At 37.2% G+C, this 24,374-nt stretch overlaps 1 protein-coding gene across 1 annotated transcript; it reads left to right on the top strand.

Moving 5' to 3' along the window:
• Positions 1 to 19,997, top strand: gmps (guanine monophosphate synthase). The gene is made up of 16 exons (XM_026287747.1): positions 1 to 202; positions 1,739 to 1,917; positions 3,724 to 3,838; positions 4,648 to 4,745; positions 4,882 to 4,985; positions 5,109 to 5,302; positions 6,057 to 6,222; positions 6,948 to 7,099; positions 7,399 to 7,572; positions 7,915 to 8,020; positions 9,368 to 9,483; positions 9,703 to 9,828; positions 11,167 to 11,282; positions 14,415 to 14,545; positions 17,967 to 18,139; positions 18,219 to 19,997. The coding sequence occupies exons 1-16, from the start codon at positions 176 to 178 to the stop codon at positions 18,318 to 18,320; spliced, it is 2,079 nt and encodes a 692-aa protein (XP_026143532.1). The 5' UTR covers positions 1 to 175; the 3' UTR covers positions 18,321 to 19,997.
• The last annotated feature ends 4,377 nt before the right edge of the window (positions 19,998 to 24,374 follow it).

Genomic DNA, 24,374 nt, shown 5'->3' with positions numbered 1-24,374 from the left:
GAAACTTTTCTCTGACTCCGAGCGTCAAACTCCTCCCTATCAGCGCACACCGCGAACAGCCAGATACGGAGCAGCAGGCGAGCGGTTGACACCGTCAACGATCATACGGAAGAGAACACGCTTACAACAACAAAAACACGGCAAGACAGGGGTGTCCGCTCCACATCACACATTCATGGCGCTGTGTAACGGGGATAGCAAGGTCAGTAAACCGGCCTAAGCATGTACACAACCCAAGCTGTTCTACCCGTATCACCGGTACTCGCCACCGGTACTCCCCTTCCACACGCGGCCCTTTCTGCGCTGGGAAACACCAAGCGTGCCGCGGACCCGGGGTATATTCCACTGGTTCATTGTTGTACATTTATTAAGGCATATCTGGTGTAATGGAGCATTTTTTCTGTCGGACTGTGCCTACAGCACTCCACCTGGGTGATGTCGTGGTATGGTTTGCGTTATGGTCGCATGCCCCAGGCGAAGCTCAGAGGCTCACCCGCGCGCGGAACTGAGAAACAGCTAGCCGGGCTCGCGCGCACAAGCTAATGCTAGTTAGCTACAATCAATGTGACATGCTGAGCTGCCATGGCTAATGAGGGTTCAGAGCTGTGGCTGAAATGAACAGCCGACCGTGAAAAGATGTTGAGTTTCATTCAGTTATACTTTATACATTTAAGTAGGGTAGACTGAAAATTTAAACTGGTCTGTGTTAACATGGCATGAGCTGGAAATGGTGTGTACAGGCCAGTGCATTTTCACACTGGAGATGGGGTCATTCTTGTATATTAAATGATTAACGTTACCAGTTAGTGTTTGCACTCTTTAAAGTGTTCATAAATGCATTTTACCGGCTCTTTCTACGGTTTTGAGTGTGTGCTGGAGTCAGTCAGAGAGTGCTGTTTTCGTATTAACTTACAAAGCACGTGGGTGCGCTTCGTACTTCTAAACTATAGTGTGAGATGCGTGCTTTTGTAGTATGTGCATTTTCTCTGTATTAATATAGCAGGTGATATATTTTTGTCTCTCTGATCTGCAAGTTGTGTCTAGAAGTTATTCAGAATGAACAAAGTTATGATTAATGTCCAAGAATTGTTAAAAAGTTTTATACTGACCATCTCTCAAGCATCAATGTGTGAGTTGTGTCATGTTAGCATTTTAATTAAGATTTATACAACATCTGAAAGCTGGAAAAAAAAATTTGGGAGAAATATCGAGAAAATCCCCCTTTAAATTTGTCCAAATTAAGTTCTTAGCAATGCATATTACTAATCCAAAATTAATTGTTGATGTATTTATGGTAGGAAACTTACAAAATATCATATAACATTGAACATGATCCACGATCTTTACTTAATATCCTTATGATTTTTAACAATAAGTACAGTACAGTAACACCCATGCTACTTATGACTGGTTTTGTGGTCCAGGGTCACATTTAATAAGACTGGCTTAATGATATGTAATATAACCAAACTTGACTGAAATTACCAAATATTTGCCAATAATCAATATGCCTGATACCACAAATTGGTAAAAAAAAAAAAAAAAAAACTATATTAAACCTTACGTGACTCGTGTGACTGATTTATCAGAAGCAGCACATCTTTAGTCTCCAGTCACATGCACCCATGCGCCTTTAAATGCATCACAGATTTCATTAGTAGCATTTTACTTGCTTAGCATGGGGAATTAGGTAATGTGTGTTCTTAATTGTGCTATTTATGTATGTGTGTATCTGCAGCTGGATATCATCGGAGAGCCTAAAGATGGTTTATGTTCCTACGAGGGTGCCGTGGTGATCCTAGATGCAGGAGCGCAGTATGGGAAAGTGATTGACAGGCGGGTACGAGAGCTGTTTGTCCAGTCTGAGATACTGCCTTTGGAGACGCCAGCCTTTGCCATCAGAGAGCAGGGTTTCAGGTGAGCCCGTCGGTGCCAGATTCTCATGTTAAAAAGTGCCAGGGAAACCTCATTGAATTGCAAAGTAGAAATGTTTGATATGGTAACCGACAGGCTTTAGTATCTGAACTAACATTCTGTGACTCAAAAGCCGGCTTTCTTTTTAAAGCAGAAGACATTAGAATGATTAATCTTCATTGCTTGTAGCACGTTTTCTTAGTTGGAATCTTTAAACTTTGTGATAAATGGGTAAAAACGCTGCTATTGGGTTGTAAAAGTTCAAATGTTAGGTACTGGTGTATGTTTTATTCCATTGTAGTTCAGGTTTTATTAAATATCAGTTATGTGGTGCAGCTAAGAGTAAAAATTGTGATCAGGATTTATTAGAGTCTTTGTGTACTTTAAGTGTTATAAATAGAAACTGTGTAAAATAAAGACAATTTTCTATGTTCAAATGTTTTTTGAATTCATTATCCGGGACTAGGGATGTAAAATATCGATTAATTCCATAATCGATTGTCGTTAAATTAACGATCAGTTAATTGATTAATCGTTAACCATAATGCTGCATAATGCATCTATTGCAGGCAGCAGTCACTGCCATGACAGAATGTGCAAAAGACACACACACAAAATGCTTTCTCACATGAATTAAAGGGGTTTTAGTCTGAATAAAATGCTAGTAGCAGGATTATAAAATGAATAGATTTGATTATGATCATTTCATAAAATGAAGAGAGTGCGCCATACGTTTGAGATCAATTTACTTTGTTGACTTTCCTTTCCCGCATGGAGACTGATAAACGCACCTTTTAAAATGGTTTTGTGGTGCTCGTTGTTGTATTTTAAAACACAATTGAAATGTTTTCAACTGACATTAATGCATTTAAAATAAAATGATCCCAAACGTAACTGTGGCGCGCGTGACTGAACTGCACATTAAGTGAACTGCTTACATCGGCGCTGCTGCAGCAAAACACAGTGTTGCTCAATTTAATTTAATCCTAACAAGTTCTGGTAATGAATAAATTAGTCTATCTGTCCTGTGTCCCGCAGCCCTCAAGCGCAGTTATCTGACGAAATGACTTAGTTACTACATTTTATATTGCTTTTTATGTTGAATAACGGTTGTGTTGTTTCTATTTTAATGTACTTTTAAAGTTAACATCACATTAAAAGCTTAATTAGTACACTGTGACTTAATGATGATGCAATCATATATCGTCACCTTCACTCACAGCCGCTCGCACATGTTCTGCGCACGAGCCGCACACAGCCCAACATTAAATCAGTTAACCGACCATCGACAGCCTTAATTGAGCAATCTCTTATCAACAATTAACCGATAGCCGATTAATCGTTTGCATCCCTATCCGGGACTGCAGAAACATTTTGTTATTGTACAGTTATAATCACCCAGCTTCTCCTTTAAGACCTAAAACCAGACATTTCTAGAAATGTATAAGGTACCAGACTAGTTGCTGAAGATAAACGGTCATGTTGGTTTATTTTGTCAGCCGGTCTGTCTTTGAGAGAGCACAGTGCGAGTGCTGTGTATTCCACCTGTGAGGACATAAAAGGAAACAAAGCTGTTGTGTTTTTCCGAAGCTGTGAACATTGAGAGTAGGAATGTGTCTGATAGAAGGACAGTTGGAGAGAGAAGTGGCTTAAATGATCTATGCATTAAAACTTTCCTAGTCTCAATGATTCAACTGACAGCCAGACTCTTTCCAGCACTCTCAGACACTTGGGATTTTTATAATTATATTTTGGTTAATGTAAAATGGTTTATAATACGTCAAATCAAATTATTGTCTCCAATGTTAGGGCCATTATTATATCCGGAGGGCCAAACTCTGTCTATGCTGAAGATGCACCCTGGTTTGATCCAGCAATATTCACCATCGGAAAACCAGTTCTCGGAATCTGCTATGGAATGCAGGTGAGAAATGAATTAACAATAATAATTATTATAATAATGGTAAAATTAATTGATAATATACTAGGGCTGCACGATTATGACAATAATCATAATTGTTGTTTATTCCCCCTGAAATTGTAATTGCTATTATTAAGATTATCACAATTTACATCGAATGATATTTATACCATTTTTTAGTAGTTTTCTGTAGTATTAATCCTCTAATGTCAACTACACATGGGATTGGTATAGTTACAAAAAAAAAAAAAAAACGTACAAATATGAATGGATTTATAATGTTATACTAAAACTAAAATGAAAACAGTGGAAAAACCCTTAAGATAATATGTAGAAAGAAAACTATGCATTTTAAGCACGCAGAATAATGTAAGTGGACTTTAAACGATTCCGTACAGTTAAAGTGACATCCGTAATCATAATCGCGAATCGATTCGAAATTCGATTAATTGTGCAGACCTATAATATATGATGAATCAAAAACACAAAAAAATATAACCGTTTTCTGTTTTAATATATTTTAGAATCTAATGTATTCCTGTTATGGCTAAGCTGATTTTTCAGCAGCCATTAATCCAGTTTTCAGTGTACCACGATCCACCAGAAATCATTCTAATATGCTGACTTGGTAATAAGGAAACAATTCTTATTATTATCAATGCTGAAAACTGTTGTGCTGCTTCATATTTTTGTAAAAACTGTGGTACACTTTTTCAGGATCAATGACTTGAAAATTCAAATGCATTTATTTCAAATAAAGATATGTCTATATATATAAAACACTAAATGTTTTTGTTTATTATGCTTCCCAGATGATGAACAAAGTTTTTGGTGGCACAGTGCACAGGAAGAGTGTGAGGGAGGATGGTGTTTTCAACATTGCTTTGGACGATTCCTGCTCACTCTTTAGGTAGAACTACCTTCATTATGGCAGATTTTTTTTTTTTTTTTTTTCACTGTGCCGTACATGCCTTAACTTTATCATTTATACATTTGCAAATTAGTTAATAGTTTTCTTGTGCTGAAGTCCTTTTGTGTATTTCAAGGGGGCTGCAAAAGGATGAGCATGTTCTGCTGACACATGGAGACAGTGTTGACAAAGTAGCAGATGGATTCAAAGTTGTTGCACAGTCAGGAAACATTGTTGCTGGTGGGTAGACAAACTTTTCCTATTTCCTAGACATGCTTTGTATCTAAAAAAAGTGTTGTTGGTGCTGGATTCTTTGTGGATATTTGTGGTTTAAGACATTACCTGTCGTCATTTTTGTCTTAGCCATTGCTAATGAGCAGAAGAAACTTTACGGCACTCAGTTTCATCCAGAGGTCGATCTGACTGAGAGGGGGATGGACATGCTACGCAATTTCCTGTTTGAGATTGCTGGCTGTAGCAGTAACTTTACAGTACAGAACCGTCAGCTGAACTGCATCAGGGAGATCAGAGAGAAGGTGGACAAATCCAAAGTTCTGGTGCGTATCTTTTAAAATAATAACTGTGTCCAAGCCTTTTCAACACTATTTCTTTACTGCGCGTCTTTACTAAATCCTGAATGGTAAAATACTATTTTAACGCCAAATGATGGTTTGGACTTGCGCAAGCTGTTTGTAAATCTGGCCCAAAAATTGTAAATAATACTGTTCTAGTGGCACATAAATTAGACTTGTCACATTTAAAGAGGAATCATTCACTAATTATAATAATCAAGAGATTTCTATTTAGTAAAGCTTAGGTTTAATTGGTTAGCGATTACTTGCATGCATGTTTGGTGGATGTTACGGTTATTGTGGGCTCAATGAGATGCTGATCTTACTCGATCTATGAAGGGCTTTTTGTTTGGTTGAAAGGCACATATGTGATTAGTGCCATAATACTCTAATTTGTTTAATTCCTATTAATTGCTGTTGCTCCAGGCAGTGCTTGGGTAGGATGTGTAAGAGAGTGTGTGGGCGACTAATTAAAGATTCCAATTAGCATTCTTTCCTAAAACAAGGTGATTTCCTCCCTGAGCTTGTGGAAAGTGGGTCTTCTCTCTGGAGCATAAACTGAGGGTTTTATTGGATTTATAATCTATTAATGAGCACAATATCATAGTAATATTATTTGTGTTTTTCATCTCTGGTGTACAGTGTAGTCTGTGTGTTTGAACATTTGGCTTTGTTGGATGTATTGTTTACAGTTCCAGTCCGAAGTGTGTGATCTCAGTGTGTGTTTGTGTGTGTGCAGGTGTTACTGAGTGGGGGTGTAGATTCCACTGTGTGCACGGCCCTGCTGAATAAAGCCCTAAATCAGGAGCAAGTGATTGCTGTTCACATCGACAACGGCTTCATGAGAAAGAAAGAGAGTCAAAGTGTTGAGGAGGCATTGACTAAACTTGGCATCAAACTTAAAGGTAACATTCTGAAAGTTCCTTTTGGTACTCTGGTCAATTAAATGGTTTAGCATAAGCTATTTATTTGTTTTATTTATAATGTATTGCTTCTTATTTATTTTCTTTCTTTTGATTATTCAAGTTTATTTAATGTATGCATTATTATTTATCTATATTAAAGCAGTAGAGAAGTAAAGAAGATTTTAAACTGAAACCGTGGTCCTTTGTGATTAATAAAAGGAAAGCCAATGGCTACCGTCACTTTGAGAGTCAAGAATGAATATCAAGCAACACAAATTAATACATATGGCTACTTACAATATATTTTCAGTTATTTTTTAAAATATATTTTCATAATTTTCGGTTTTGGCGCAGAATTTTCATTTTGGTGCATCTCTAGTAATAATGTTGTAAATAATGTTCAGTTTCTTGCACAGACTGATTGTTTAGTTTCATAAAACATCTATACAGTATCAGGAGCCATGGGTATTAACTTTGTGTTGCCTGATATATACTTTTTTAACTCTTGAAGTGACTGTAGCCATTAAATACATCTTTATGAATTTCCAAGGACCACAGTTTCAGTTAGAAATCTTCTTTGTTTTACTGAAGAAAAGTCACCTATTGGATGGCCTGAAGTTAAATTTATAACAAAATCTATTACATTTTTCACTGAACTGTCCCTTTGAAAGACAAGTAAAACACATCAGTGTCAAGGCTAAAAAGTCACTCTCTCTGCCTCACAGTTGTAAACGCAGCACACACCTTTTACAATGGCACAACGACCCTTCCAATATCAGAAGAGGATCGAACACCCAGGAAACGCATCAGCAAAACACTCAACATGACCACCAATCCAGAAGAGAAACGGAAAATCATTGGGGATACGTTTGTAAAAGTATGTAGCTCTGCTTTGTGGATGGCTGTGTGCCACACCTTGTTTCGACCAGTAACTGAATTGATGATGTCATTATTATCAGATGGTCCTTTAATGATGTTAGTGTGGGTAATTGTTGACTTAAGTATTGATTCGCCCTAAAATGTCTTGTGTACACATCAAACAAGACTTCACCTGGAGAATTTCCTATTATAGAGCATTAAAATCCCTTGTTACGAAGTGATCTGAGAATGTTTAGCAGATGATGGACTATAGTTTGGAGCCGAACAGTGAGGCTCTGATTTCCTGTATTTTTTTAGGTTGCAAACGAGGTGATCGGAGAGATGAATCTGAAGCCAGAGGATGTGTTCTTGGCACAAGGCACGCTCAGGCCAGACCTTATCGAGAGTGCATCTCACCTGGCTAGCGGGAAGGCCGAAGTTATCAAAACTCACCACAACGACACCGAGCTCATCCGTAAACTCAGAGATGAGGTAAAGATTACCATCAACCGAATTTGTTGAGCCATGCTGCCATTGTTGTATTTGCAGGTTTGAGTCCTGCTTGCAACATATCTTAATACTGCCTAACTTGTCATTTAAAGTCATGTGACTCTTCACTTTATCAATATAAATCGATATTTTTTTCTATTAACAGTTTAACAGTTTTTGTCAACATTGGTGAACTGAAGCTGAGAAAGTGGTTTTAGAATATATTTGGCCCCCTGCAGTGAGAATAGAGGCGCACAATTGGGAGTTTCTTCAAGTTAGAGGAACTCAATTATGGCTTGATCCTAAAAGTTGTTTGCTGGTTCTTCTAAACGTCTTGCCCTTCAGGGTAAAGTAATCGAACCACTGAAGGATTTCCATAAGGATGAAGTGAGAGCATTAGGCCGAGAGCTGGGGCTCCCTGAAGAAATCGTCTCTCGACACCCCTTCCCTGGTAAGACAGAAACATTCAAAACATTAATTGGTAACTTTCTTCATTTTAAGCAGCTCATGTTGTTATGAAAATAATAGCATACTGGAATGTTTGGGTAAGATTACGTAACATTAAGACAGCCTTCTGTCTGTGCCACCTTCATTTACTTCCTAGTTTTCATAACTTTCACTTTAATTCTTGGGCACTGACTCATTTGCTAAAACTGAACATCCAATTAGATTTCTCACTCGCGCCAACTGCCCCAACACCAACGAGAGCTGATGTGTGGAACACACCAAACAAACTAACCCGACAAATGCTCAACAATGGCCTGACGTTGACTTGGTTTGTTCTGGGTTTAAAGGGATACTCCACCCCAAAATTAAGATTTTGTCATTAAGCCCAGAACACACCAAGTCACCGTCAATGTCTTCTCTTCCGGGTCTGTTGTGAGTAGGGGTGCACGATAAAGATCGGCCGATCATTAATGCACATCTCGTCAGTAAAGCCGGTTCTCTAATCAGCTGTAAATTCCATCAGGTGCGTGATTTCACATAGAGCAGCTGTTACTACACAGAGCCGTTGTTAACTGACTAGCTGCGCAAATAAACGCTGATAATGAACGTGGATTTGTGCAGCTAGTCAGTTAAAAACGGCTCTGTGTAGTAACAGCTGCTCTATGTGAAATCACGCACCTGATGGAATTTACAGCTGATTAGAGAACCGGCTTTACTGACAAGAGGTGCATTAATGATCAACCGATCGTGATCGCGCACCCCTAGTTGTGAGCGCATTTACGACGCTGCTGACATGTTTTCTGGTGTGCCCAATAACAAAGGTAACGCGTCAGCAGTGTCGTACATCAGCAGCATCACTGCAGTGTTGTGAACGTGCTCACAACAGACCCGAAAGAGATGGTAACGTTAATATTAATTTCCACTGAAAAGGAGCAGTATTGCTTTCTAATTACTGATAGTTTTCTTAATGTGTTCAATTATTTTTCCCGATGTCATTCTACTTCATTACACAGCAACTTAATATATACAACTTGTTTTTTTTTTTACTTTTCATTTGTAACATAAAAAAAAAAAAAAAAAGACTGAGCAGCAAATGCCTGTTAGAATGATTTCTGAAGGATAATGTAGCTTCACAATATTTCACAATATTACAGTATTATTTATTTTTTTATTCAGTAAATGCAACCTAGATGAAAATTCCTTTGGTTGAAATATACTGTAAAGCCCAAAATTTTGAAGGTTATTATATGTTTAAAATGTATGATGCACATGTAAAGATTAATCGTGACTAATGAGGATTAATGACTATAATCTGAGTGCTTTGCTGAAATGTGTGTAATGTGTGTTGCAGGTCCGGGCCTTGCCATTAGAGTAATCTGCGCCGATGAGCCTTACCTTTGTAAAGACTTCACTGAGACCAACAACATCCTAAAAATCATCACAGACTTCTCTGCCAGTGTCAAAAAGGTGTGTGTGTGTGTGCACACGAGTTTAAACACTGCTTATTTCTTGGTTGAATTATTGACAGTGACCTTAAATAATCGATCTTCTTCAACTTAAAGTCTGTAAGTTTGCTGATTAAGTTGAGAGTGGATACTTGAAAGCACACAGTTGTTCCAGAGTTCCCTCTGGATTATATATGGTATGCTATAAATATCTCAATCCTTTTGATGTCAATCCATTCAGCCTCACACCCTTCTTCAGAGAGTGAAGTCATGCATATCAGACGAGGAGGAAGAGAAACTCATGCAGATCACCAGCCTTCATTCACTAAATGCCTTTCTGCTGCCAATTAAAACTGTCGGTGTTCAGGTGAGCATTGTTTTCTGCCATTGCTTTCAAGTCACATTCAGACATTTTTATAATGTAAGCAGAAGAATTATTTGCTGAGTTATTTTGTTATTTTTTTTACACTGGCCTATATGTCAGCCACCTTGGTCTTATGCTGACGCCTACTTTTCATTTACATGCCATTGGAGAAATGCATTCAGCAGTCAGCCCCTAATTAACATGCAAAAGTGTCCAGTTATGGAGTTACTGAGATAAAGTTAATAGTATCTGGCAGGTCATGTGAACTCAACATAATGGCCCCCATGAGACAATCCTATCACTGTAAAATAAAACTTATTTTATTAGGCTAGTTCACTAAAGTTTTAACTTATCTGAGTGCATGATTTTTAATGGCATGATGGGAGAGTTTGGGAAACTTTTTTGGAAAACAAGTAATTACAAGTCTGTGTTATTTCCCATCAGTTGCCATTTTAATTGTTGTTAGTTGCAATGTTATGATCTACAACTTTGACTAAAACTTTTCAAAATTATCGAAATAAATATTAAAAATAAAACTTAAAATAAATAATGTTTTCTTGATAACAAACTGAATAAGTTTAAGTTGAGCAGAAATACATTTAAAAAAGACTCAAGCTATTAAAAATGTATATTACAAAAGTACTTAAACTAAAATATGGCAGTAAAACCTAATTAAAAAGGTATATATATACTAAAATAACACTGGTTATTGGGACTGTTCAATTGTTTGAGGTGAAATTTATTTTGTCTCAAATGACAAACTATTTTGTCTGGCTGCATAGCACCAATCATTGTCTGATGACATTTTCCTGCATCAAAATTATTGTGGTTAGGCTTTCAAACACCGTTTCATTGAAACGCACACACTGTTGCTTTATTCCCTTTCTGTTGCTGTGTTTCATTTGATGTTTTTGTAGTACTGAAAATGTCAAAGAGCAGTACTGACAGTGCAGCACAGTCTGTATATCAGCATATAGAGTGATCGTTCTTCTGCTGCTGTGTGCAGATCTCATGATGTTTGTATTTATAGACTGGTTTTCAATCATAGTGCCAGATGCATGGCTGGGTGTTCCTCTAACAGACTAATATACCATGCTGTGCTAAAATTACCACGGTCTACAGATCCTGAGCTGGGACATGCTGACACACAGAGTGGCAAAACGTTTTAAATACCGTGCGCTGTATTTATTCATGTTGTTGTTAATGGATAATAGGTAACAGTTGGCGTTTTCTCCACATTTAGAATGTACTCATTCTGCACAAATGTTTAAAATGAATCTTTCTGGAGATGTTGGAGGATTCAGTGCTTTCTAACTCTGATTTCATATGATCTGTGTACAGGGTGACTCCCGGTCATACAGTTATGTTTGTGGAGTGAGCAGTAAAGAGGCCCCTCACTGGGATTCACTAATGTTCCTGGCAAGACTCATCCCTCGCATCTGTCACTCCATCAACAGGTAAGGACGTAATCAGGTTGACTCTTTGCTCAAGTCGTCTTCCCATAAACCATGTTAGGAACTTTTTCACTGATAATCATCCCCATTGACAAACTCTCCTAAACATCTTATGCTTTAGTTAAAAATGATTTGTTTAGATTAGGTTTGAGGTCACAGAGTATTTTTACATGGACAACAGTAATTAGATTTTAACACATTTAAGACAATACTCTTAAGGATCTACCATGTACTAGATTTTTGTCATACTCGATGTAAACACAAATTGAATTAAGATATGTGGAGTATTTTTGTTTCAGTCACATTGAAGTGTACACCATCACCGTTGTGTAGGAAATTTTGCCACAGGATATACATGTCAGTGGTTCTTTTGACGGCAAATAAAAGAGCATGGCTTCAACACCGGCATTGTCTGTTTGCGTGTATAGCATTACAAATATATAACTGCACTTAAAGCTTTTGTAAAATTGAAAATGAAACACCCAAAACTGTATATGGCATCATAATGAAGAAAAAACTATGTTAATACGTGAAATTCCGGATGGGACATCAGATTGTGTCATGTGGCGACGTAATGACGTGTGCCATTAATCGATCTATGTACTATAACATGTAAACACATGAACATGAATGGAATATTCTAAAAGCAACTCGTGTAAACACCTTAATCGTAATATTGTCTTATTTGGAATAAGGTAGGGCTGTGCAATATATCGAAATATCACAAATGTACATATTAGGGCTGTCAATTTTTTTTTACATTTAGATTAAACAGTTTCTTTTCTACGCATCATTTTTATATCCATGTATGTGGTTACAATCAAATCATATAAAACCGCTCAGGAAATCTTTCCTGTCTTGCATGCACTCGAGGCGAAATTTGCTGCATATTCGCACAAAGCTGAAGAATTCTCAACATTTGTCGCTTGACACGCATCACTTCACACACTCACATTCCGTTGCAAATGCTCACTGTAGCTCGTGTCACCATAAGTCCCAAGCTATCCATTTAAAATGCATGGGATTATGTCACTCTGTCGCTGTATGTCACTGGTGGTGTGAACGGGGTTTAAAGGTAAGGTTCTCACAAAAATGAAATCAGTCATTATTTACCCCGGTTGTTCTAAACCTGCATAAACTGCTTTCTTCTGTTGATCACAAAAGAAGATACTTTGAAGAATGTGTCTCAACTAAACAGCTGATGGTTGTAACTTGAAATACTAGTCATTGATAGAGATCGACCGATATATCGATTTACTGATATTTTCCACGATATTTAATTATTTTACCATAATCGGGTATCGGTTTTGTAATATCAGATTCACCGATAAATGAATCCATTGTCATAAATGAATCCATCGCCATCTGCTGGGTGTTTTGAGAATTGCGTGCTGGATTGCCATTGCAGTGTGTCAGAGGGGAGACGAGACAACAACACTCGTGCAGGTACTTGATTTGCTGCAGTTAGTAAACTTTAACATAACAAATTAGATGCATTACATAAATGCCTGATATGTAATTTATGCAGCTTGGCTCTAAGAAATAGAGACCAACTCTCGGAGTCAAGTTAAATAATCAATCAAGTCCTGTCCCAATAAAGACGCAACCTTTCCTGAATTAAATAATATGCAGCCATGAATGAGCGCGTGTTGGAAATAAAAGCCCTGAATTTAATTCTCTCTGTTGTCTGTGCTCATCGTTAGTCTCGTGAAGTCAGTCACATAGATAATCCATCAAAAAGGACGTGACATGACATACAGCCAAGTATGGTGACCCATACTCAGAATTCATGCTCTGCATTTAACCCATCCAAAGTGCACACACACACATCATTGAACACAAACAACGTGAACACACACCTGGAGCAGTAGGCAGCCATTTATGCTGCGGCACCCAGGGGAACAGTTGGGGGTTCAGTGCCTTGCTCAAAGGTACCTATGTCGTGGTATTGCCGGCCTGAGACTTTAACCCAGTTCGAGAAAAGAGGAAAAACTAAAGTGAAGTATGTTCTTCACTCAGTCATTTATTAACTTTATAACAGTAAATAAATATTGTTTCCGCATATCGTTATCGGGCACATAAACATGCAAATAATTGGTATCGGTTATATAAAAAGATCAATATTGGTCGATCACTAGTGATTGGGCATTGTCATTGGGGACCAGAAACTGTTTGGTTACTCACATTAATTCAGTTCACATGGTTGAAAACATGACTGCAAATGAGATTTGAGATTATTCAAATTTCCATTGGAAATTGCTATTGTATTAAAAAAAAAAAAAATATATATATATATATATATATATATATATATATATATATATATATATATATATATATATTATTTATTTATATTTATTTTTAAACATGCACAAGTTTAACTGTTGTATTTTGTGTTTCCTTGGTTTTTATTGTGTTTATGTAAAACAACGAATAAATCTGAAACTTATAGTAATTTATACTTATAGTCGTTGGTACAGAAATAAATATTTTCGAGACTTAACTAATACTTTTATTCAGCAAGGACTCATATTAATACAAACTGGTCAGAACAGCATATTCTAATGATTTTTTGAAGGATCATGTGTCATTGAAGACTGGACTAATGGCTGCTGAAATATTAGCTTAACCATCACAGGAATAAATTACATTTTAAATTGTATTATTTTGACAATATTTTTGATTATCGCATCCTTCATATCTCCGAAGAGTCTTTAGATTGATCAGTTTTGATACTTGGTGGGATTAAAGTGTTAGTTCACCCAAAAATTAAAATTGACTCACCCTCATGTCGTTCCAAACCCATAAGACCTCCGTTCATCTTCGGAACACAGTTTAAGATATTTTAGAGTTAGTCCAAGAGCTTTCTGTCCCTCCATTGAAAATGTATGTTTTGTTTGTCTTACGGGTTTGGAACGACAGGAGAGTGAGTCATTAATGACATAATTTTCATTTTTGGGTGAACCAACCCTTTAAGCTTCTTTCAAAAACATTAAAACAAATTATACCAACAGCTAACTTCTGAACTGTAGTTTACAACAGTTGGCATAATGTCAAGTAAAAGTCATTTAATATGTCTTACTTTGTAACGTAAATACAAAATTCATTTCATTATTGTTGATCTCTTCCTTTCAGAGTTGTTTACGTTTTTGGGCCACATGTAAAGGAGCCGCCAACGGACATCACGCCCACCTTCCTGACCACTGGTGTACTCAGCACGCTAAGACAGGCAGACTTTGTAGCGCACTCCATTTTAAGAGAGTCCGGTAAGAGCTGGCTGCCTCCGCTGTCTGCTTCATTGTCATAACCTTTATGTGTGTAAACACTCCCACCACAGCTATGGCTACTGCCAGAGCTGTGTAAACACTTTCACCACACTTATGTCTCTGAGGGGAAAATCTGCTTGGTTGGACAACATAAGTCAAAGACAGCAAACGTTAAAGTTGTTTATACAGTTTTTACTGTTGGCTATCTACAAATAAATAGGGATGTAACGTTTTACTCGACTTACGATTCGATTCATGGTTTTGATTTCACGATTAGATTTTCTCACTATTTCTTTTTATTTATTTTTTATTGAGATTGAAGACATTATACAATATATGAAAAGCTGTCCTTTTATTAGGCTATTGCTGCACGTTTATTTGTGAAATTGAAATACAGCAAAACTAAATTGCAATTTTACTCAGTTACTCAATAATATAAATCCCTTCATATAAACAAACTAAGGCCAAAAGTTTCCCCAAAGGCCTATTTGCCCCTATTTGTGGCAGCACTCTCCGGCCCCCATATATAAATATGCTAATTGTTTTTCTGCCAGAAGGAGGCGCTATTAGAGAGGGCGAGATAGGGCGAGGTAACGGCTGTGTACAAAGCAGCGCTGGGCTCACAAACGTTGATTCTTGCCAGATGGAATGGAAAATACATCAAAATTTCTGTTTTCTACTGAAATACAGTGATATTAAAACACCTGAGGCGGTTTTTGATTTTAAAAACTTGCAGTGCTCATGTTTGTTCTATAAAGTCAAAGCCTTTTGGAATTTTTTTTTGTGGAGGTCAGTTTTGATATTGTGGCAGCCCGCCACAAATAGAAAATTTTATGGGAAACCCTGGAAGGCTTTGTCTGTGCTCTTTCCATTTAAAAGAGGCAACCACTGGATTTGAATTATGATCCAAACAAAGATGCAGCATAAAGTGAAGTGACATACAGCCAATGGTGAACCATACTCTGTATTCGTCCTCTGCATCCAAAGTGCACAAACACAGCAGTGAACACACACCCTGAGCAGTGGGCAGCAATTTAGTGCACCCGAGACTCGAACGCACAACCTTAGGGTAAGGAGTCAAACTTTCTAACCATTAGGCCACGACTTTACCCCTCAAAAAAATGCAGCATGAGTAGTTTTTAAGCTAAATTAGACTGTGTAATTTCGAAATTTGTAGTAAATTTCGTTTTTGGCATACATTTCATTTTTACATACAAACTATGCGAGCAAAAAAAAAACTTGGCTAACATAATACCATTCTTTTTGTCATTGTAGTTTTCAATTCTGGAGTAACAGTAAATAAAACTATGCAATAATATTTGTAGAACATAGTGTAACTTGGGCTACTTTACCTGGTTGTTGGACATGGTTTCCAACTGAGGTTTCTGCATTTGCTGGTTCTGTTAGCTTAGTCAACAGATTCACATGTATTGTGCTGCCCACAGGGAAGCTTATATGGTGACAGTATTTACGACACTGGTTACAGACATTTGTGCTTATCAACCATGTGGGGAAACCATGAGCAAATGCTACATGGTGTTGTTTTCAAGGTGACATATCATGAAAATCTTAAAATCCAGGTTTTAAGTGCTATAATCAGGTTTTGGTGCATCTACCAACCAAGGGAACGTGAAAAAAATTAACCCAGACACTTTTTTTTATCAGACTTTTTCTGCAAGCATCTGAGAAAATGAGCGTGTGGAAAATAAATGTGATTTTATTTCCCAGCAATTTACCTTCGCAGACATAACCGTGTCTTTTTGTAACTTGTGTGTTTTTAATGTAAACTTCTGTATGAAAGAGAACTTTTAGTACTGGTACTGATTTAAGAGTTATGAGCAATTTGTACTTTTGATCACTGTAGCGCCCCCATCAGGCCAATTGGGGTGAGCCTTGGTAAGGTCTTAAACTTATTACTGCCATCCCAATCTATTTTACATGGAGATTGCTGATCCTCGGCCATTCTTACAATTACAATAGGGTTTCAGTGCCTCGGACTATACGCATCTATTTTGCTCTAGACGCGCGAACTAGGGCTGGGAAAAACGATAATTTATTTAACGATTAATCTAGCAATTATTTTTTCATACCGATTCGATTTCGATTATCTCCCCATTAATTGATTACTAACAATTTATACATGTTGATTTACATATCTGAATAAAAAAACATGAATTCCTTAACATTGCAATATATGTTTATTGCTCTTAAAATTACAATATAAAAGACTGACTAAGAATGCATTACTTTGCACTTGTATAGAGATAGCATTCAATAAAACCTTGAAGCCTTGAAATCACATAGCTTACTGAAACAAGCTTACTGAACACATAGGGCCTAGCTTACTGAAAAAAAGTTATTTCAGAGGAAAATTACAACTTGATGTCTAGCATTCAATAAAAAAGGTCACCCAAAATACTTGTTTAGAGCAATTGAAAGAATACAGTAACCAATGTAAACTTGAGGGCTTTAAGCTAGTACAGAGAGTGCTTTTCCAAAAAAATAAATAAATAAAAATTAACAGTGGGAGCCAGCAGCCTGTCATGGAGAAAAAAAAAAAAATCTCTGAATGCTCCACGTGAAACTTTGGCGTTCCGCCCTTTTTCTATCGTGTCTGAAGATTTTGGTTTATATGCACGAGGGAGAGAGAGAGAGAGAGAGAGAGAGAGAGAGAGAGAGAGAGAGAGAGAGAGAGCGAGAGAGAGAGAGAGCGAGAGAGAGAGCGAGCGAGCAAGACAGCGCTCGTGTAGTTTGAAGACTGTGAGTGCGCGAGCGCGCGTGAAACTTTGGTGTTTCGCTCTTTTTATATCGTGTTTAATGATTTTGATTAATATGCACAAGGGAAAGCGCTCGTGTTGTTTGAAGACTGTGAGTGTGCGCGCTGGGGCTCTCTCTCGTACGTGCCCTGTCAGGGCAATAAGGCTTTGAGAGCCGCCAAAAAATAAAGATCAATGCAGAAAAACCCCTGGATTGGTTATATAACGTTGGACAGAATGTTGATCTGGCCATCGCGTATATTCAGCGCACATAAGGTAAAGGTTTTGCAAACGTTTTTTAAAGAAATAAAAACAGGTCGATGAATCGATGCGCATATTTTGCGTCTACGTATTTTTTACGTCATCGATGACTTCGACGCGTTGTCCCAGCCCTAGCGCGAACGCATTCAAAATGTTCAAGCAGCAAACTAGATGCGGTAGACGTGAATTTGACGCTCTATGCGCCTTTGGTGTGAACGCAGCATTAGACTGTGATTACTGCCATCCCGGTCAGTTTTACATGGAGATTGCTGATCCTCGGCCATTATAACAATTACAATAGGGTTTCAGTGCTATGCACTTGAACCCCTTATAAATGAATAAGTTGTAATATATTCATCATATATTAAAATGTATATTTGTATAATTTTTTGCTTGATATCCAGGCTACTCAAGTAAGATCAGCCAGATGCCAGTCATCCTCACCCCACTGCACTTTGATCGTGACCCGCTGCAGAAGCAGCCGTCCTGCAGACGGTGTGTCGTCATCAGAACCTTCATCACCAGCGACTTCATGACCGGCATCGCCGCTACTCCAGACAACCAAATACCTGAAGAGGTGAGAGATCATATCCTCTATCCACACATAAAAACCCTACGTCATTTCCACACACTAATTCGTGCTCCCCTGGCCACAGGTGGTTCTCAAGATGGTCAACGAGATCAAGAAAATCCCAGGCATCTCCAGAGTAATGTATGACCTGACGTCCAAGCCACCGGGAACCACCGAATGGGAGTAGAACCGTGGACTTTTGTATCCTCCGATTTATCCTTGTTGACTCCTCTTCTACCTCCCCCTTTCCCAGTACTGCTACATTCCCCACAAACCCTTTTTCTCCACTCCCGCGACCCCCTTTAGGCACACCGCCCTGTCATTGTCCCACTGAGACCGGAACATTCCCTACAATGGCAGGTTGTACTGTGATTGGCGCTTAACTGACAATGCTACTTCAGTTGCGCCTTATTATCTGGGGTTGGTTGTAATATTGGTATTATAAGTGTTGTTGCTATTATCCTCATCACTGATGATAATAATGATGATACATTGACTTAATTACTTTTTTATCAGCTCTCTATGATTAATGCATTGTGACAGGTCACTCCTCCATGCTTTCTGTTGTAGCCACTGCAGGTCAAAGGTCATTTCAGGGCAGTTGACTGTCCATTGCAGCTTGACACGAAGAATGCCGTTTTTTTTAAGCAAATCCACTTGTTCAAGGGTTACGTTCTAAGTGTTGCTGCTTTTGGCCTTTATGATAAACTTGTTTTCACTAACTCTGTTTGTGCAGTGTTGATTTCGGTTTGGATTTCATGCTTGAATTCTTCTATGGAAGTGGCAGGTAAAGACTAGCAGTAGTAGCTCCTTAAACGTGACCAATTGATGTTTATTTGCCAAATACTGATGAGGTCAGTTTGCTGAATGCCACTCTTACACTGTTGGTTCATCACAGAGATTTTTCTGTGAAGGAGACTCTTAATCTAAAGGCCTCCTGAAATGTGTGCCTCTTTTTTTTCAGTTATTTTGTTTTTCAGGGATGCAACTTTATTTAATGCTGCATTATTTTCTTCTGTCTTTTCATGAAAAGGATTATTGACATTTGAATAGTGAAAAGTGAGAAAATGTGTATTTTTGTTGTTTTCATTTTACATCACCATCATAGTTAGATAAATGTTAGCCTGGGCTGGTCTTATAAGCGTGCAAGATCAAGTGTGTACTTATTTTCACCAGTAAAGGCCTTGGTATTTTTTTATTTTTTTTTTGTGCTAGGTGGAACACTAGTGTTTCGAAAGGCAATTTACAGAGGGAAGAAGAATAGGTGATTGACAGGACACATCCTCCTGTGTATGTGGCCTCATAATTATTAATATTCAACTCCTTTAACAGAAGCGTGTTATGTATAGAGAGAGGGGGCTTTGATTGGGCTCAAATGGAGATCTGTGTCCAGCCCTCTTTCTGATTTATGATGTAGAGAATTGTTGTGAAATGAAAAACATGCTTGATATTTATTGTCTTCAAAGATTTCATTTTCAAACTTCAGCAAAAAACTCAATGCAAGATGAACTTCCTTGTCTTAACTGCAAATCCTGTTCTTAATGTCTTTTTCTCAGTGTCTCCTTTATCATGTGTATATTTTACTTGTCTATTAAAAATACAACTAACACGTTTAAATTCCTAGTGGGTAAACTGCAATATTATATGATATTCAGTTAAATTTATGCAAAATCTATGTTGACCCCCTTCCCCTTCCCCCCCTTTTTTATTTTTTTTTTATTTTTGTCTAAACCTAAACAATGCTGTTTTACCTTAGTATTGTGCCTCAGACCAGGCCACCGCATGCAGTTTGAAACTGATATTTGTATAATGCAAACTGAGCTTTAATAAAGAACTCTGTGTTCAGATTTCTCTCATCACAAAATCTTCCACTGATTAATTGTATTCAATTTGCATTTGGTTCACACTTCTGATGTAGTTAATTAAACGGTTAAAATACCTAATACTATAGAATATGTATATTTTTTGTGCAAAGTGAGTATATGCATGCATGTGAAAGAAATTAGTGCTATTTCTGTATAAGAGACAACAGTAATGTTCTGATAAATCCTTGCATAACCATATGCAATATTTCATAAGGGGGAAAAGTGCAATATTACCACTCCCCAACTTATACTTTTCAGCTCCTAATTCTTTAAATGTTTGGTTTTGTATTATATTTGATTTTAGCTTTGCTTCAAGTAATGGACACAAGTTTTAATAGAAAATTCACAATAACAACTGTTGGGGATGACTTGATTATGCACTTTCACATGGGATTTGTGGAATTATATCGAGACTAACATTAAGACAATCTGGTAAATTACTGTGTTTATGTGGCAAATAAGGCGTTTATCAATAAAAAAGGCAATTGCGCCCACTAGTGGACCAAGTTACTATTGCAACCCACAATGTTTACTCATATATTTCTTAATCCAAAGACATTTTGAATACATTCTTCAGCTGTTTTTGAACACATTTTTATTACAATTTTCATGTAAATGTCAAGGGTCCTCTGTGTCAGCACAATATGTAAAAATGGGCAGTTCAAACTTGTTAGTAGTTAAACTAATGACTAGTGATCTTTCAAGTGTTGGGAGCAGATATTGTGTAACGTGACAGGCTGTTGTTTGTGAACTCAGTCTGCTTGTGTGTGTTTCTCCCTTTCACTTGGGAAGAGGGTTCAGGTGTGTGTCTCTGTTCTGGCTGAAGGACATGTAGTGACAAGCACATCCACAAACAGCAAGATCCCAAAGGAAAGGAAAGATACAGTATCAAGCCTGTTAAGAGAGCTAAACAGCAGGGGAGGTTCAAGCACCAGTGCTGTGCTGTCACCTAACAAGCTGAAGCATGTCGAACACAATTAAATCAAACCCCATGGTGATGCTGTGCTGTTCACCCCATCATCTTCATCTGTCTCTATAGTAAATGTCCCAGTCAGTAGACTCATCTTTAATTACAATGTTTTTAATTTCTGAAAACTTTTTTTTTTTTTTTTTTTTTTTTTTACTGTTTCACTTCTTGGAAAGTTTGTATAGAGACAAACTATAAGTCTACATAGAGAGAGAGAGAAGAAAATGCAGTAAACACAAAATACATGTACATGATAAAGACAAAATATGCGGTTGCCTTTTGTATACATTTGTACATGCACATCCATGTTAGCTCGTAAATATATAAAAATGATATATGAAGGTGTTTATTATAATCAGTGTTGGGGAAAGTTACTTTTAAAAGTAATGCATTACAGTATTGCGTAACTCCCTAAAAAAGTAACTAATTGCTTTACATTACTTTTGCGTTACTTTTTCTCTTCTGGTCTTGCTAATTTGTTTTTAATATAAAATGTCAGTTTTTGGCTAATGTAAAGGCCCTTTCACACCAAAAGTGAAATGAATACACCTCAGATCACATGAAGCATAGAATGCATGAGAAGAAAGTTCAACACTCTTCAGCAATGAAACAAAAATAAAGAAAAACAAAATGTCATGTTTATTTTAAAAAGGGGTTATTTGATGTTGGTAAAAAGAACACATTTGGTATAATGAAATGTTTATGAGGTTTAAATTTCAAACGTTATTTTCCACATACTGCACATTATTGTTTCTCCTCTCTGCCCCGACTTTCTGAAATGCATTGATTTTACAAAGCTCATCGTTCTGAAAAGCGAGGTGTGCTTTGATTGGCCAGCTATCCAGTGAGTTGTGATTGGATGAATACCTCAAGTGTGTGATGGAAATGTTACACCCCTTAGGCACTGTCCCAAATGGAACACTTCATGTGCACTTTAAGTACATTAAGTCTACGAGACTGAAGGATGTCCCATTTGTCAGTGTTCCTGTGGCTCAGTGATAGATTATTGCGTTACTATTCTGTATTATACTATACTTTTCCTAGACAAAAACATTAAAACCCATTATAAAATAGGCATTTGTTGCATTTTGTATGTCTCTCTGTTAACACACCAGATTCAGATAATCGGCTTTATTATTTTGAATAATAAACACATTTAACGATTTGCGCTGCGCAACGTCTTCACATACGGACAAACGTGACATCAATAAATAAATACAATTTAAATTCATGTCTCGCACACTTCAATGCACTTTGAACTGGAATCATGGCAGAATATCCTGTGATGTCCACTTCGCAGGGCACTTACGTTCAAATAGAACAAACATCTTAAGTGATAAGAGAAACATACAAAATGTGCAGAACCGGATGCGCGAGGACAGGAATTGACAACCGCTGACTTATAATACCTTCTTATGCATTGCATTGCACCACGTAAACATAAAACCATGTCTGCATTTGTGATCTGAGAAATGACAAACAACAAGCACTACTCTACACTGCTCAGAATTTACATTTATATAATCAGTGGCAAATCCTTTACATATGAAAATGTACTTACATACTGTAGCCCCTTTCACACTGCGATTCCGGCAAATACACGGGTAAAGTGTTCCGGCAATTGTTCCCGGGTCGCTAGATTTTGCACTTTCACACTGCCAGTGATTACACGGAATATGTGCGTGCGTTCAAACACAACCGGTAAAGGTCCCCTAACGACATGTGACATCAGCGCGTGACGTGTAATGTACGAGTCGAAAATGTTAGGCACGTTATACTTTCACTGAAGCTGGCGAACGATCTTGGCATCAGCGCGGAAAGTGAGGAACTAACTGATCTCTGCTTCATTACAGTTTGCACATATTTTTTTGTCGTGAACGTTAATCTTCCTTCAAAACAGCCATTAAAAAATTTGTGCGATAACGTGCGTCGTCGCTACGACACGGCATTAGATCTGGCTTTTGTTCACACAGCACTCATCCCGGGATTGAACCCGGCAATGTAACTAGGTCCCCGACCCGGGTTCAATTGCGGAATCAATCCCGGGACGTGTTGGCAAAGTTCCGGGACACCCGGCAATGTCCTGGCAATTTGCCGGGTCCGACGTGCAGTGTGAAAGGGGCTTGTGAGTCAGAACAGCTGGCATTGTAGTCTTCTCTCCCAGGATCAGGAAACAGTTCTCCATAAAATGCGCTGCACACATCTGAATATTTGGGTTGAACTTTTCTGGAACAGTGTTGTAAATACAACTTATTAACTACTGATTTCTAGTTGTGTCTTCTTTTGAAAGACTAAGTAGTTTCTCTTTCACAATGAAGCACACAGCTACTCCACAACATGACAGCGGTGGCAGCAACAGCGAGAATAAAAGTTAAGCCTTCTTTCTACGAATGAACATTTGGGCGGCGTTATGCAATTCTTCCCACATAGTGATGTAGACGTGTGGGGGGCATTTTAGAATGAGCTGTTTTAGGAGGATGTGGTTGACTCTTAACTTTTATAAAAAAAATACATATATATATCTCTTTGGATTTGAGACTTTAGTCTTTGCAACTTTACAGATCTTTGTTAAGCACAAAGAGCTTGTAACACTCTAAAGAGAAAGGAAATCATCATCGAAGGTCGGCAGCAAAGATATTGATTATGGGATTAAATGCATAAAATATATTTGAGTTATTTAATAAATGTAATTATTGCATGTTTGCATTGCATTGGTTTCAATCATTTTGAGGAATACTGAATCTGGTGTTTGTTTGTTTTTTGTTTGTTTGTTTGTTTTTTAGTTTTTTTTTATGCAAGTGAGATGAGTAGATGCATGTCCACATTGAGTCTTAAACTACAGTTAAATCATGTTCACACGGCACCTCTGCACTTACTCCCAATTTCTCTCAACATGGTGACTGGATAGCTGTCAGTCAATAAATGGGAAAACAAAGTAGTTAATTATTTGAAAAAGTAACTTTTATTGTCAATTAAAAAGTAATGCATTACTTTACTAATTACTTGAAAAAGGTAATCTGATTATGTAACTCATGTTACTTGTGATGGATTACCCCCCAACACTGATTATAATAACTTTTTTGAATAATAAATTAATTATTTGTTTGTATTGGTTTTTTTTATTATTTGCTCGTATAAATGTCAAAACAATATATGAAGACATTCGTCCCCAAAATGTTGGATATATATTTTCCTTTTCTGATATACATTTAAAAAATTTGGGGTTGGTAAAATAAAAAATAAGTTTTATTTATTTTATATTTTTTATTGCCTGTATATTGTCAGATTAATTGTGTAATAAAGGTATTTCCTCCAAAAAAAAAAAAAAAAATAAATAAATAAAAATAAATGAATAATACTATTCCATTAAACCTAGATTTTTTTTTTTCATCATCAAAAGCATTTTAAA

Source organism: Carassius auratus, chromosome 18 (assembly GCF_003368295.1).
Source record: "Carassius auratus strain Wakin chromosome 18, ASM336829v1, whole genome shotgun sequence".
Classification (NCBI taxonomy): domain Eukaryota; kingdom Metazoa; phylum Chordata; class Actinopteri; order Cypriniformes; family Cyprinidae; genus Carassius; species Carassius auratus.
The sequence above is the reverse complement of the archived record's forward strand: the minus strand, read 5'-3'. Positions and strand labels throughout refer to the sequence as shown.